Raw genomic sequence first — 15300 nt, 5'->3', positions numbered from 1 at the left:
TGTGCCCTTTGCAGTAGTCACTGTAGAAGTCCTTTGTTCTTCCCCATAAACGATCAGCCCCTTCCTCAGGATGCACCTCACCGCGTTTTCTCCTCGTAGATATGTGTTTCTTTATTTCAGTCTGATTGTTCTTCTGCCTCTAGCCCAGCCCCACAAAACAACCACTCTCTCCCTAGGGCAAGCTCTTTACTGCCTGTCCAATCATCTCATTAAGGCGTCTGATTATTTATTCCCCTGGAGTCCCTCTAGAATTTCCTAGAATTCAGAATTGTTGATTCGGTGGAATCCCCAGCGTGTCGGTAGGGGGTCCTGGCAAACAGTTGATTCACTTCTTGTTGATTCTTGAAGTGACACTTGTAAGTGCCATTCAGGTTACAGTGCCTTAACTATCGAAGCAGTTTTCCCCTGGATTTCATCTGTAAGGCCAAACCAATAACAAGGCCTCTCATTACAAGAGTTGTGATACCTAGTAGAGCTTTCCTGGTTTTAAGGCACTTTACTTTCCATTTTAGTTGGCAGAGTCCCCACTCTCTACAACTCTAGTATATACGCTGTACAATTTCTCGGCATGCAGGCTTTGCCCATAACCAGTGTCTGACCCATACTGCAGACTCTCTCACAGTCGTAAACTAGCGGCCCAGTTCTGTAACTTTAGGCTTGTCACCCCATCTAAATCTTACTGATCTGTGGTCATAGGATAGATACCATGCGTGGTCTTCCCCCGATATACTAAGGTCCAGACTTGGTGTCAGTGTGCACCCTCAGCTGGCCTGGACATCTCACTACAGAAACTATGAAAATGACCAGCTCAACAACAAGGGAGTGTTACAGGAGGTATGATTACAGGCCTGTAGGATCCTGTGCCCCTCACTGCCCGCATCTTCAATATAACAAGATGCTGCTCTAGTCACCGTCCTGCTAAAAACCCCTCGCGTTGCAGGGGTATAGGATCCTGTGCCAGTCACTGCTTTCATCTTCAGTAGAACAACCAGCGGCAGTTCCTCCATTAGGTCAGATGAGAGTCGCCCCTCCGCTAGGAGTGCAGCAAACATGAAAAATAAAATGGTAATATAAAACAAATGTATTACAATTTTATTTTTCATGCTGGCATCCGAGTGACGTTGGGGTCAGCAGCAGTGAGGAACAGTGTGCACTTCAGTTTCAAGTGCGCAGTTCACTTTGGCTTGCGACGGCCAGCCTGACATGCGCTCTTTAAACCTCCAACCCAACCTGTCTTAGACAGCTGGGTGAAGGACAAGCACAGGCCACCAGAGCCTGAAGAAGCGTCAAACCAGCCCACTGCAGCCATTTCTGGTGCTTCTCTCATGCTGCTTGAGCAGTATGAGAGCAGCGTCTGGATTGGTAGGGGGGAGTTGGCTGAGGCTCTGGGAGCCTGTGCTGGAACCAAGATGAAGAGGAGGGCCAAGAAGCGAGGCAGCTGTTAAGTAAATCTTTATATATATTTGTAATTTAAAGTTGATTTAACTCACTGGCAGGCACTGTGAAAAACTTGTAGTGCCTTCAGCCTCAACTCCAGAACTTTTAGTCATGGCCTGTTATAAACAATGTTTAAAACAGACCATGAGTGAAAGCTTTGGCACTGAGTCTAAGAGCACTGCTTGATTTTATCAGTGCCTGTCAGTGGATCAGATATTTGCTCCACTAGTTTTATTTATCAGCAGCTGTGACTGATAACAAGAAGCTGCCTGCACTAGCCACGGGTCTGCTAAGAAGCCCTTTCATTACAGGAATATAGGATTCTGTGTCCATCAGTACCGCATATTCAGTATAACAAGAAACTGACTATTCACCGTTCTGTTAAGAAGGCCTCTTTAGAGAAGAGACACAAGACCCACCCAAAAACAAAGTCACCCAGTAAGGGAACCATGCTCGATACTAACGGATAAAAGACCTGTCATGTCAAAAAAGGTGACAGAGGCCCGCCAATGACAAGGCCTCTCATTACAAGAGTTATGATATCGACCAGCCTGATACGAATACCTGTAAGTGACAGTTCCCATGTCTTGTACTCACATCTCATCTGCTTTACAATGGACTTTGTGAATTCCAGCCAGTGCTGAAAAGAAAAAAAGATAACATTATATGATAGTCCACTTAAGATGAAATTAGAGAGGAAGAGAGTAAAGAAGTGGGGGCAGAGTGAAATATTCAGGAGAGAGAGGTCAAGGGGATAAAAGAGGAAAACATTGTGAATGGAAAGAAGGGCCAAGGCTGGATAGAAAAAAGGGGTGCTGAATCGAGATGAAGCAAAAAGCTAAGGGAAAGTAAAAGTAAAAGAGAGGTAGGAGGAAATGGAGTCTTTGGAGCGGGAGGAAAACAATGGTAAGAAATGGGAAAACAAAGAAGGTGCATGGGAGAGCGGGAAAGAAAAGGGGAAACAGAGAAAAAGTAATGGTTCAGTTACTAACAGGTAATCTTCATTATCCTGATTCATAGCCCTCCTCATCCCAGTTCTGACAACATAAGGCATCCCACCTCCAGACAAAGGGCCTCATTATGATGGGGGTCCAGACCGCCATGCCGGTGGAAGTTACAGACAGGCAGCCGGACGATGGCGCATTTCTCAATCCGACAGGGCAGCGCTGCCAGCAGCGCCGCCCTCCGGATAGAGAACCCTTGTTCCTCCAGCCTTTCCCTGGCGGTTTTCCCTGCCAGGGAAAGGCTGGTGGAAGGGGTGCTCCGGGGCCCCCCTGGAGCCCCTGCACTGCCCATGCACTTGGCATTGGCAGTGCAGGGGCCCCCGTGCACAGCCCAATCACGCAGATCTGTGCAACGGGTGCTGCTGCACCCGCTGCACTGCGGCATGTGGAGCTGTCGGCAATGTCCTGGCCCAGCATTCCGCTGGGCCGGCTAGCGGAAACACTGTTTCAGACCGCCGGCCCAGTGGAATGTTTTTTATACGGCTGGCAGGGTCTCAAGGGGGCTGGCGGTCTGTTTCGACCGCCAGCATGAACACAGCAGAGATTCCTGCTGTATTCATAATGACCCCCTAAGTCTTTACACGGATTTGGATATAATCCCGGCTTTCTGTATCCTCCCCTTTCTACAACAAGGTAGAAGAACAGCCCTCCCACTGTCTCGCCTGCAATATATTACACAATCCACAGATTAGAGGCGCAAAACACAGTAAGGACGGAGAGTGTGTGGACTGGGACAAAGAGGACTATGAATCAGGGTAGTGAAGATTATCAGTAAGTAATTTAAACATTATCCCATCATCTCATCCTCCTCTTCCCATAATGAGGATGTACTAAGCTTCAATAATACATGCACCAACAATCAATGATGTAGAAATGCCCATTTTATTAAAATTACTTCACTGCCAATTATTAAAACAGTAGCAGCAAAGTTACAATCATCTGAACTGGCAAGATCCAACTTTTATTGCCTTATAAATGTCTGATGGGACAATCATGTTGCTGCCCTAGAAATCTCTTGTAAGAACACGCACCAGCTCCAGCTCAAGGTGTTGAAACTGCCCTAGTTGAACGTCCTTGAACAGTAGATGGGGAAGATTCCTTCATCACTCTATAGGTCTAAGAACCCGCCGTCCAATTGTCTGAGAAGTTACTCTTCTTCCCTCATTAGCAGTGCCACAGGATAAAAAAAGGCAAACTGGACACTCTAAAATACATTGTACAGTCCAAATAAAGTCTAAAGCCCTCTTTATATCTAGGGAATAAGGAACTTGTGCATACCTGTCTGACTGTAAGGCAGGAAGAAACATTTCTTGGGACAGATGGAAGGATGAGATAATCTTGTGAACAAATCTAGGATCCAATCTTAAACTCACTCTTTCTGGGAAGAAACACACATGGGCCAAGAAATAACTAGCATACTCAATTACCCTAAACTCCTTGCTGAGGTAATGGCTACTAAAAAGAGCTGTCTTTGCAGGTAACCAGGCTAGTTCCTCTTCTTCCAGATGTTACGAAAGGAGATAATAGACCCCAGGTTGCAGAAGAAGTAACTACTGTTGGCTTCTTTAACCCCTTCGCTGCCAGGCCTTTTCCCCCTCAGGTGTCAGACCTTTTTTTGGCTATTTGGGGCAGTTCGCGCTTAGGCCCTCATAACTTTTTGTCCACATAAGCTACCCACGTCAAATTTGCGTCCCTTTTCTCCAACATCCTAGGGATTCTAGAGGTACTCAGAGTTTGTGGGTTCCCCTGAAGGAGACCAAGAAATTAGACAAAATACAGTAAAAAAATCGTTTTTTCCAAAAAACTGGGAAAAAAGGGCTGCAGAAGAAGGCTTGTGTTTTTTCCCTGAAAATGGCATCAACAAAGTGTTTGCGGTGCTAAAATCACAATCTTCCCAGCTTTCAGGAACAGGCAGACTTGAATCAGAAAACCCAATTTTTCAACACAATGTTGGCATTTTACTGGGACATACCCCATTTTTACAATTTATTTGTGTTTTCAGCCTCCTTCCAGTTAGTGACAGAAATGGGTATGAAACCAAAGCTGGATCCAAGACAGCTAAACATTTCTGAAAAGTAGACAAAATTCTGAATTCAGCAATGGGTAATTTGTGTAGATCCTACAAGGGTTTCCTACAGAAAATAACAACTGAAATAGAAAATACTGAAATTGAGGTAAAAAAACTGCCATTTTTCTCCACATTTTACTCTAACTTTTTCCTGCGATGTCAGATTTTTGAAAGCAATACCATTACGTCTGCTGGACTCTTCTGGTTGCGGGTATATATAGGGCTTGTAGGTTCATCAAGAACCCTAAGTACCCAGAACCAATAAATGAGCTGCACCTTGCAGTGGGTTTTCATTATATACCAAGTATACAGCAATTTATTTGCTGAAATGTAAAGAGTGAAAAATAAGTATCAAGAAAACCTTTGTATTTCCAAAATGGGCACAGGATAAGGTGTTGAGAAGCAGTGGTTATTTGCACATCTCTTAATTCCAGGGGTGCCCATACCAGCATGTGAATTACAGGGCAATTCTCAAATAAACGTCTTTTTTACACAATGTCTTACATTTGGAAGGAACAAAAGTAGAGAAAGACAAGGGGCAATAACACTTGTTTTGCTATTCTGTGTTCCCCAAAGTCTCCCAATAAAAATGGTACCTCACTTGCGTGGGTAGGCCTAATGCTCGCAACAGGAAACATAACATGGACACATCACATTTTTACATTGAAATCTGACATGTTGTTTGCAAAGTGCCTAGCTGTAGATTTTGGTCTCTAGCTCAGCCAGCACCTAGGGAAACCTACCAAATCTGCGCATTTATGAAACCTAGACACCTAGGGGAATCCAAGATGGGGTGACTTGTGGGGCTCTGACCAGGTTCTGTTACCCAGAATCCTTTGCAAACCTCAAAATGTGGCCAAAAAACAAATTTTCCTCTCATTTCGGTGACAGAAAGTTCTGGAATCTGAGAGGAGCCACAAATTTCCTTCCACCCAGCATTCCCCCAAGTCTCCCGATAAAAATGGTACCTCACTTGTGTGGTTAGGCCTAGCGCCCGCGACAGCAAATACTCCAAAATACAACGGGGGCAAAAATGGCCTAAACACAATTTGGCCCCCTAGGGAGCGTCCCTTGCCTAAGGGGTCGCTCCCCACATACAAAAATAAAATAAACAACAACAAAAATGTATCCCTGGTGTCTAATTAGATTAGGCCGATCTGCCCTCCGGGGGGGGGGGCAGAATGGGCCAAAAATATTTTGCCCCCTCCAGGGAGCGACCCTTGCCCAAGGGGCCACTCCCCTTAAGCGTAAGTATGGCCTAAAAATAATTTGGCCCCCCAGGGAGCGCCCTTGCCTAAGGGGTCGCTCCTCACATATAAAAAAAATATATATACATATCCCTGGTGTCTAGGGGATTTCTACACCCCGGGGAAGATCAGCCTAATTATATTTGGCCCCCCAGGGAGCGACCCTTGCCCAAGGGGCCACTACCCTTATGTGGCAGTATAATAAAAATTAAAAAAAACTCCCTGGTGTCTAGTGGTTTCTGCCCCCAGGGGGGGCAAAAATGGCCTAGACACAATTTGGCCCCCTAGGGAGCGACCCATGCCCAAGGGGCCGCTCCCTTTATTGATAATCCCTAAAAAAAAAATGACCTGGTGTCTACTGAGCATTTCTGCTGCCCGATCTCATTGTGATGGTGGAGTGAGCATGCAAGCACTCAAGGATTTGGTTCTTTGCCACAGCGTAGCGCATTTAGAAGGTTCGCTTCTGCACTGCCCGCCATTTCTTCACATCCAAATATTCTATAAAGAGTTGATCGCCCACCCAGATATATTTAGTACGATTGAGGGCAAACGCCAATGCTTTTTTTCAATCCAGACGGTGGCGTCTCTCGTCTTCAGGAGAAGGATGTGGGTGACGTAAAGAGTAGGCAAAGTGATGGACTGGCCTACATGAAAAGGCGTAACAACCTTAGGAAGAAAGGAGGCCCTGGTACAAAGCACCACTTTGTCAGGATCGACAGACAGAAATTGTGGCTTTGAAGTAAGAGCTTAAAGCTCACTCAGTCAGCGGGCAGAGGTGATGGCAATCAGGAAAGCAGTTTTTGATGTGAGGAGCTGCAATTGACAATTGTGACGTGGCTCAAAAGGGCCACACAAAAGGTAGGTAAGGATCAGGTTTAAAGCCCATTGGGGCATAATGAACGGGGTCTGAGGAAACAAATGGGTCTTTTAATGAACCTCCCATTAATGGGAGACTTGAATAAGGAAGTTGGTCTGGCAATCTGAGAAAAGCCGAGATGACAGATAAGTAGCCTTTAAGGGTGCCCAAAGCAGAGCCCTGATGGGCAAGAGAAAGGATGAATAGGAGAACCTTAGACAGAAGTGTGGAAAGGGGATCAACAGAGTTGGTACACCATGCGACAAATTTGTGCCAACGACAGGCGTATACAGTTTTGGTGAAGGGATGCCTGGCTGCCAAGATAACATTACAGACTTCGAGCAGAAGGTCCAAACCTGTGAAATGCTGCGGTTCAATCTCCATGCAAGAAGGCGAAGTCTAAACAGGTTTGGGTGGAGAACCGTCCCCTGCTACTGCGACAGAAGATCCTCCCAATGGGGCAGTCTGATCAGAGGATCTGTTGCCATGCTCAGAAGCTCTGGATACCATACACTTCATGCCCAGTCCAGAGCTAGAAGAATTACTTGAGCCTGGTCACTCTTGATCTTCTACAGAACTCTGGGGAGAAGTGGTTTTGGCAGAAAGGAGTAAAGAAGGCCTGAGTGCCACTCAAGATAAAAAAACATTGCCAAGTGAGTGCCGCCTTGGAAACTCCAACGTGCAAAACAGCTAACATTGCGCGTTCTCTGCAGAGGTGAACAGATCTAACCAAGGCTCTCTCCACTGCTGAAAGTGGCCTTGTGGCACCTCCAGATGGAGATGCCATTTGTGATCGACTATGCATTGACAGCTGAGTTTGTCTGCTCTGGCGTTCAGAGAGCCCGTCAGATGTTGAACCACCAGGGTTATGCCCTGGTGTTCCAGCCATGTCCAGAGGCGCAGAGCATCTTGACAAAGGATCCACGACCCCACTCCATCCTGCTGGTTGCAATACCACATGGCGATGGTACTGTCCATGGACACATGCACAATTTTTCCTTTTAAAGAGGGAAGGAATGCTTTCAATGCAAGCCAGATCGCCCAGAGCTCCAAAAGACTGATGTGGAGTCCGGACTCTGCTGCAGACCAGAGAACTGTGATCGCTGCCTCTCCCATGTGTCTGTCCCATCCCAGAAGTGACACATCTGTCACTACTGTAAGATCTGGTTGGGGAAAGGAGAGGGATCTGCCATTGCTCCAACTGTGATTCAAACACCACCACTGCAGATCTTGCGCAGTTCTCTGCGAGATCTGGACCATGTCGGAGAGGTTTCCCTGATGCTGCGCCTACTGGAACTTCAGGTCCCACTGCAGAGCCCACATATGCCATCTGGCATGTGCCACCAGCAGGATGCAGGAGGTCATGAGGCCCAGCAGCCTCAGAGTCATTCTCACAGAAATCCAGGGTAGAGGTTGAAAGATCAGAATCATAGCCAGAATATCCTGAACTCGTTTTTCGGGAGGACAAGACCGAAACCGCACTGTGTCAAGAACAGCTCAGATGAAGGGGAGCGTCTGAGAGGGAGTCAGGTGTGACTTGGGCATGTTTACAGTGAACCCCAGCAAGTGCAGAAGGTTCTCCGTAGTTTGAATGTGGGAGACAACTGTCTGGGGCGTGTTCGCCTTCATCAGCCAGTCATCGAGGTAGGGGGAAGACTGAAACCCTTAACCTATGCGGATGAGCTGCAACAATCTCCTGTCACGACTCACGTGCTGCTTGCGCCTGGAATTTGCAGATCTGGTGGCGTGAATCTTCAATGTTCGGCTTTGGCCCAAAAAGGGGCGACTCTTTCTGGTAGCCACGGTGCTGTTAGGCAATGGAGACACCAAGAACAGACCGTGCCCTTCAGAAAGTAGCGCCAGAGGGAAAAAACCCCTTAAAAAGGGGAAAAAACCTCCAAACAGGAAGACTCCTGGAGAAAAACAAGAACAAACAAACAGGAATCCAAAAGGAGCAAAAATCAGAAAACACAGAATGCTGAATCCAAAACCAAAAGGCAAGGAAATCAGGAGCGAAGACACTAACTGAGCAGAAAGTGTTGCAGCGCAAAGAAAGAGGAAAAACACAGCCCTTATATACCAAAAAACAGGAAGTGACCCACAGGAAGTAAAAGGACACCATCTTAGATAGGGAAACAATACATAGAACAGAATAGTAGAGGAACCATAGAGAATAGGGAACAAGGAATGCTGGGAAAGCACAGGAATCTGGGAAGGAGGAAAAAACCTAAAGAAAGGCACACAACAGACTGCAAAAAAGAAGAAAGGACAAAGAAACGAAGAAAAACAGGTAAGAGGGTTCAGAGACCCCTGGGACAGTGAAAGGCAGAAGGAAGAACGAGGCCCCAAGCAAATCTGGGGCCTCGAAACGCGCAAGAGAGGCTGGGGGCGCGCCGCGTCTTAATAACGCGGTGCGCGGCCCGAGCCGAACGCCCGGCAGAAGTCGAGCTCTCGGCTCGCGCCGCGCGGTGCGGCGCGACAGTAGGTCCCCCTCCCGAAGGCCCAGGTTTAAGAGGGAATAAACAGTGAAAGCGTTGAATCAGGAGAGGAGCGTGAACGGAAGAGGCATCTTCCCATGAACATTCACTGAGAGGATAACCCTTCCAATGAATCAGATACTGAAGTCGTTTATGAAAAAGACGAGAGTCACAAATTTCCTGCACTTCATATTCAGGAACATCATCCACAAGGACAGGAGGTGGACAAGGAAACTGACGTGAGTAAGGATCAGGCACATAAGGTTTAAGCTGAGAAACATGAAAAACCGGATGGATCTTCCATGTATGGGGTAAGTGAAGACGGACAGTGACAGGATTGACCAACTGGAGAATACGGAAAGGCCCATAGTAACGAGGTGTGAACTTGTTTTGAGAGAGACGTGAGGGCAAGAATTTGGAGGAGAGCCAGACTTTATCCTGCAGATGATAATTTGGATTGGTTGTACGTCTCTTGTCTGCAGCCTTCTTCATATACCTCTTGGTATGTAACAAATTAGATCGAATTAGTTTATGGAGTTGGAGAAGGCGTTTGGAGAAATAGGTAATAGCAGGTAGAGGAGAGTTGGATCGTGGAGAAGTAGGGAAAGAGGTAGGATGAAAACCATAGGAACAGAAAAAGGGAGTGACCTTGGAGGCACTATGGACTGAGTTATTGTAGGAAAATTCAGCTAAAGAGAGGTAAGTGCTCCAGTTACTTTGGGTAGAATTGCAAAAGCATCGAAGATATTGCTCTAGTCCTTGGTTCAGACGCTCAGTCTGTCCGTTGGTCTGAGGATGGAACCCTGAAGACAGGGCTCTATTTATATTCAGTGTTTTACAAAAATGCTTCCAAAATCGGGAGATGTACTGAGGTCCTCTATCAGATATTATGGTATGTGGAAGTCCATGGAGACGGAAGACATGATCTATGAATATTTGACTTAGTTCTTGAGAAGTAGGCAGCTTTTTTAGGCCAGTGAAATGAGCCATCTTTGTGAAAGAATCCACTGTGACCATGATAACCCGGTTTCCTGCTGATGGTGGGAGTGAACACATAAAATCAGTAGAGATAGTATGCCATGGGGCCGATGGAACAGGCAAAGGCTGTAGTAATCCTGCCGGTCTGGTGTGAGGTATTTTGACTTGGGCACATATGGGACAGGCCTGAACGTATTTTTCCACATCCAGTTTCCAGGTAGGCCACCAGAAAAATCGTGAAAGTAGTTCTTGTGTGGCCTTGATGCCTCTATGACCAGCTACAGGGGAATCATGGCACATTTGTAATGCTTTCTTTTGCACCTTGTTTGTAGGGAGGAATATCAGGTCTTGGTAATAAAAATATCCTTGTTTCTTGTACAATAATGGTCTTAGTTCTTCTATGTCATGGTCCGATAGGTTGGCGTATTCTTGTTGTACTTCTTCCAGGAAAGACTGAGCCACTCCAATGATCTTACTGGGTTCTAGAAGATACTGGGATGAGGAAGGAGAACACTCTGGATATCGGCGAGACAGAGCATCAGCCAGAATGTTTTGAGATCCTGGAATATATGTAATATAAAAATCGTACTGACTGAAGAAAAAGGCCCAGCGGGCCTGACGACTATTCTGGCATACAAAATTTCTTAAACATTGTAAATTACGGTGGTCTGTCCTCACCTCAAATGGTTCCTTGGAACCCATCAGAAACTGTCTCCAATCAAGGCAGGCTGTTTTCAGAGCCAATAATTCCCTTTCAAGTACGGAATAATGTTGTTCAGCTGTGGAAAGGATATGAGACAAATAGAAAACAGGATGTTCAAGGCCATCATCCTCTTGTCGTTGGAGTAAGACAGCTCCGATGGCTCTCTCAGAAGCATCAGTTACTACTATAAATTGTTTGGTGGTATCTGGATGTCTTAAGATGGGGGCTTGGGTGAAGGCTCTCTTTAAGCTTTGAAAGGCTGCTTCAGCAGCCTCAGTCCAGACAAACCCCTTCTTTAAATTGTCCTTCTTTAAGGTGTGAGTTATGTGGCTAGTCTGACTGGCAAAGTCTAGAATGAATTGTCGATAGAAGTTTGCTAAACCTAGGAAACATTGTGTTTCTTTTATGGTAGAAGGAGAAGGCCACTCTAGGATAGTTTGTACCTTTTCTTGATCCATAGCTATGCCGGTGGGACTTAAATGATAGCCCAGATATTTGACTTCCGTCATGTCGAACTCACATTTCTCTGGTTTGCAACATAGTTGATGATCACGAAGTCTTTGAAGAACTTGTTTCACATGGGAAGTATGGAGTTCAGGATTTCTAGAATAAATAAGAATATCATCTAGGTAGATCACGACTGTCTGATTCAGTAGGTCTGAAAACACTGAGTCCATAAATCTCTGGAAGATTGCGGGGGCGTTAGTAAGACCAAACGGCATAACCCTATATTCAAAATGGCCAAATGGGGTCCTGAATGCTGTCTTCCATTCGTCGCCTTCTCTTATGCGTAAAAGGTGGTAGGCTCCTCGTAAATCCAATTTAGTAAAACGTTGGGCCCCTCTGATTGCTTCCAGTATGTCCCTGATGAGAGGCAAAGGATAACGATCTTTAATGGTAATTTTATTCAGACCTCGAAAATCCAGGCACGGACGAAGATCCTTAGTCTTCTTGGGCACAAAAAAGAGAGGGGCCCCAGCCGGAGACGACGATGGAACAATAAGACCACTCTGTATATTTTCGTCCAGATACTCCTTTAGAACTTCCTTTTCGGGTTCCGTGAGGGAGTACATCCTCCCAAAAGGAACAATTGTGCCGGGTTCCAATGGAATTGCACAATCATATTCTCGATGTGGAGGTAGCACAGGTTTTGACGGTTTTTGGAAAACATCCTGAAACTCCAAATAGTGGTCTGGGACCCCTTGGACCGTATTAATGGACATACCAGTGGCACCTTCAGTAACTAAGGATCTTTTCGGAGACCAATACTTGTCGGAAGTAAAACAGTTCTCATGACAAAATTGCGAAGACAAAGAGACTGTCCGGGTAACCCAATTTATATATGGGTTATGTCTGATGAACCACGGAATTCCAAGAATGATGGTATGGTTAGGGGACGTAATAAGATCGAAGGAGATGTGTTCTTGATGGTTTCCCACCTGTAGACTTAACATCAGGGTAGTGGTGTCTACAGGACCAGAGGATATCAAAGATCCATCCACAGTGTGTACCTGTTCGGGTACTTCTTTTGCTTGAGTAGGAACTAGGTTAGCAGCAGCCCACGTCTTGTCCATGTATATACCACTAGCACCACAATCTAGTAATGCCATAGTCTTTTCTTGACGACCGTCAGGAAGTTGTAACAGGACAGGAAAGATGAACAAGGCAGTTGTATTGTCATTAAAGGAGCTGATAGAAGGTATAGCTGTAGATCCCGTCCCCTCCCTTCTTACAGAGGACGGGAGGTGGCGTTTCCCGAAGGCCTGGACGGACGTACTGGACAGGTACGGAGCATGTGACCAGCAGAACCACAATACAGGCACAACCCTCTCTTGCGTCTGTCTTCTCGTTCACTAGCAGAGAGCGGACCTCGGGTAGTATCCACCTGCATGGGTTCCCCTTCGATGTCTCTAGCAGGAGTGCGAGGTTCCTCGGAACGCTGCAGGTATGCACGTGAGCTACTTGGCTGGGCAAACCCTCTACTCCTTTTCTTTTCCGATCTCCGTTCCTGAAGACGATATTCGATGGACAGTGCTTGATCCATCAGGCCACGAAGATCTTCCGCTCTGGTAGAATGCACTAGTTCATCCTTTATTTCTTCTTTGAGTCCTCTACGAAATAATGTTACCAGAGTACGTTCCACCCAAGTGGTCTCTGCCGCCAGCTGACGAAAACGGGTTATATATTGCAGGACGTCTTGGGAGCCTTGTTGGATGTCGCACAAGGCTTCTTCAGCGGAGGCTTCCAATCCAGGACGGCTAAACATCTGTTTGAAGCGACTCACAAAGGCGGAATAGTCTGACAATACAGGGTCGTTGGAGGACACCATCGGGGTTGCCCAGGCCAAGGCTGGACCGGATAAGGCACTGATAAGATAACCCACCTTGGTCCTGTCGTGGGAGAATTGAGTAGGTCGGAAGGCGAAATACACCGTTAAAGCATCCAAGAACTCGCGAAGCTTGGTTGGTTCACCAGAGAAACAAGGGGTAGAAGCGGAGATTGTCGGAACATCACTGGTGCGGAGGGCCAAGGCCTGTCGTAACGCAGCATTTTCATTACGTAGTTGTTGCAATTCCTGGGCTTGTTGCTGAATCGTGGTCAACAGAGATTGCTCCGGATCTGCAGCAGCCGCCACTGTATTATCCATGGTGTTTGAGGACGTCGGAATGGTTTGGCGCTGCAATCTGTCACGACTCACGTGCTGCTTGCGCCTGGAATTTGCAGATCTGGTGGCGTGAATCTTCAATGTTCGGCTTTGGCCCAAAAAGGGGCGACTCTTTCTGGTAGCCACGGTGCTGTTAGGCAATGGAGACACCAAGAACAGACCGTGCCCTTCAGAAAGTAGCGCCAGAGGGAAAAAACCCCTTAAAAAGGGGAAAAAACCTCCAAACAGGAAGACTCCTGGAGAAAAACAAGAACAAACAAACAGGAATCCAAAAGGAGCAAAAATCTGAAAACACAGAATGCTGAATCCAAAACCAAAAGGCAAGGAAATCAGGAGCGAAGACACTAACTGAGCAGAAAGTGTTGCAGTGCAAAGAAAGAGGAAAAACACAGCCCTTATATACCAAAAAACAGGAAGTGACCCACAGGAAGTAAAAGGACACCATCTTAGATAGGGAAACAATACATAGAACAGAATAGTAGAGGAACCATAGAGAATAGGGAACAAGGAATGCTGGGAAAGCACAGGAATCTGGGAAGGAGGAAAAAACCTAAAGAAAGGCACACAACAGACTGCAAAAAAGAAGAAAGGACAAAGAAACGAAGAAAAACAGGTAAGAGGGTTCAGAGACCCCTGGGACAGTGAAAGGCAGAAGGAAGAACGAGGCCCCAAGCAAATCTGGGGCCTCGAAACGCGCAAGAGAGGCTGGGGGCGCGCCGCGTCTTAATAACGCGGTGCGCGGCCCGAGCCGAACGCCCGGCAGAAGTCGAGCTCTCGGCTCGCGCCGCGCGGTGCGGCGCGACATCTCCATCACTTTTGTGAACACCCGAGGGGAGCTGGTAAGGCCAAAGGGAAGCACAATAAAATGAAAGTGCTTGTGACCTACCATGAATTGCAAGTAACGTCTGTGGGCAGACAGGAGAGGTATATGGAAGTAAGCGTCTTGCAAGTCCAACACTAGCATCCAGTCTCCAGGGTCCAAGGCAGACATGACCTGAGCCAGGGGGAGAATTCTGAACTTCTTCCTGGGGAAGAGATTGAGAGCCCAGAGGTCTAGGATAGGGTGAAGGTCCGTGTCCTTCTTGGGCACCAGAAAGTAGCGGGAATAACAACCTCGACCTACTTTTGACGCAGGGACTCTCTCTATGGCTTCCTTGGCCAAGAGAACTGCGACTTCCTCGCGGATAAGTGCCCAATGATCCTCCAATATACGGCTGTAAGATGGTGGTATGGTCGGAGACGTAGTTTCGAAGGGGAGGGAGAAGCCCCTGTGGACCAGTTGCAAAACCCACCTGTCCCTCATGATGGAATCCCAGTGGGGCAGGTGATGGTGGATCCTGCCTCCAACTGGTCCGGGATGGTGCAACTGACTAGAAGGGTATAGAGGCTGCAGCGGGGTGAATTGGGCATGCCTTTGGCTTCCTGACCTACAAGCCCAAGGGATTCCGCATCCATAGCCACGCAGTGGCTGAGTAGCATGCACAGCTCGGTGGCTCGTAGAGAAAGAATGTAGGAGGGAGCCCCTTCCAATGTCAGACTGGAGGAAGAAAACATCTTCCCAAGCTGATCGAGTCTTTTTGATTCCTTATCCAGGGGGGTGGATGGGAATGCGCCAGATGAGCAAGAAGCATGGATGACAAGGTTCTCAGGTGTAGTGTGTTGAGACAGGAATTTAGGGTAGTTCAGCGCAGGCAGATAGCGGCAGGCGATTGTCCTATTCACAGGAAGTCCTGTGCTGGGTCTGGACCAGGTACCCAAAAGGACATCCATGAGGGCTTCACTAAAAGGAGTTCTGCAGTGGAAGCCCCATGCTGAAGCACCTTAGTCAGGAGGTTAGTCCTGACCACCACAGAAGGAAGCTCGAG

The 15300-nt window shown here is 47.1% G+C and overlaps 1 protein-coding gene across 4 annotated transcripts in view; it reads right to left on the bottom strand.

Annotated features, from left to right (window-relative positions):
• FRMD5 (FERM domain containing 5) overlaps positions 1–15300 on the bottom strand; it is a 396131-nt gene that overhangs the window by 154331 nt on the left and 226500 nt on the right. For all 4 annotated transcript variants that reach the window (XM_069222965.1, XM_069222966.1, XM_069222967.1 and 1 more), the window contains one exon: positions 2035–2077. In XM_069222965.1, the coding sequence (XP_069079066.1) occupies positions 2035–2077 (43 nt within the window). The remainder of the gene's footprint in view (positions 1–2034; positions 2078–15300) is intronic.

The sequence above is a fragment of the Pleurodeles waltl genome, chromosome 3_1 (assembly GCF_031143425.1).
Source record: "Pleurodeles waltl isolate 20211129_DDA chromosome 3_1, aPleWal1.hap1.20221129, whole genome shotgun sequence".
Lineage (NCBI taxonomy): Eukaryota > Metazoa > Chordata > Amphibia > Caudata > Salamandridae > Pleurodeles > Pleurodeles waltl.
The sequence above is the reverse complement of the archived record's forward strand: the minus strand, read 5'-3'. Positions and strand labels throughout refer to the sequence as shown.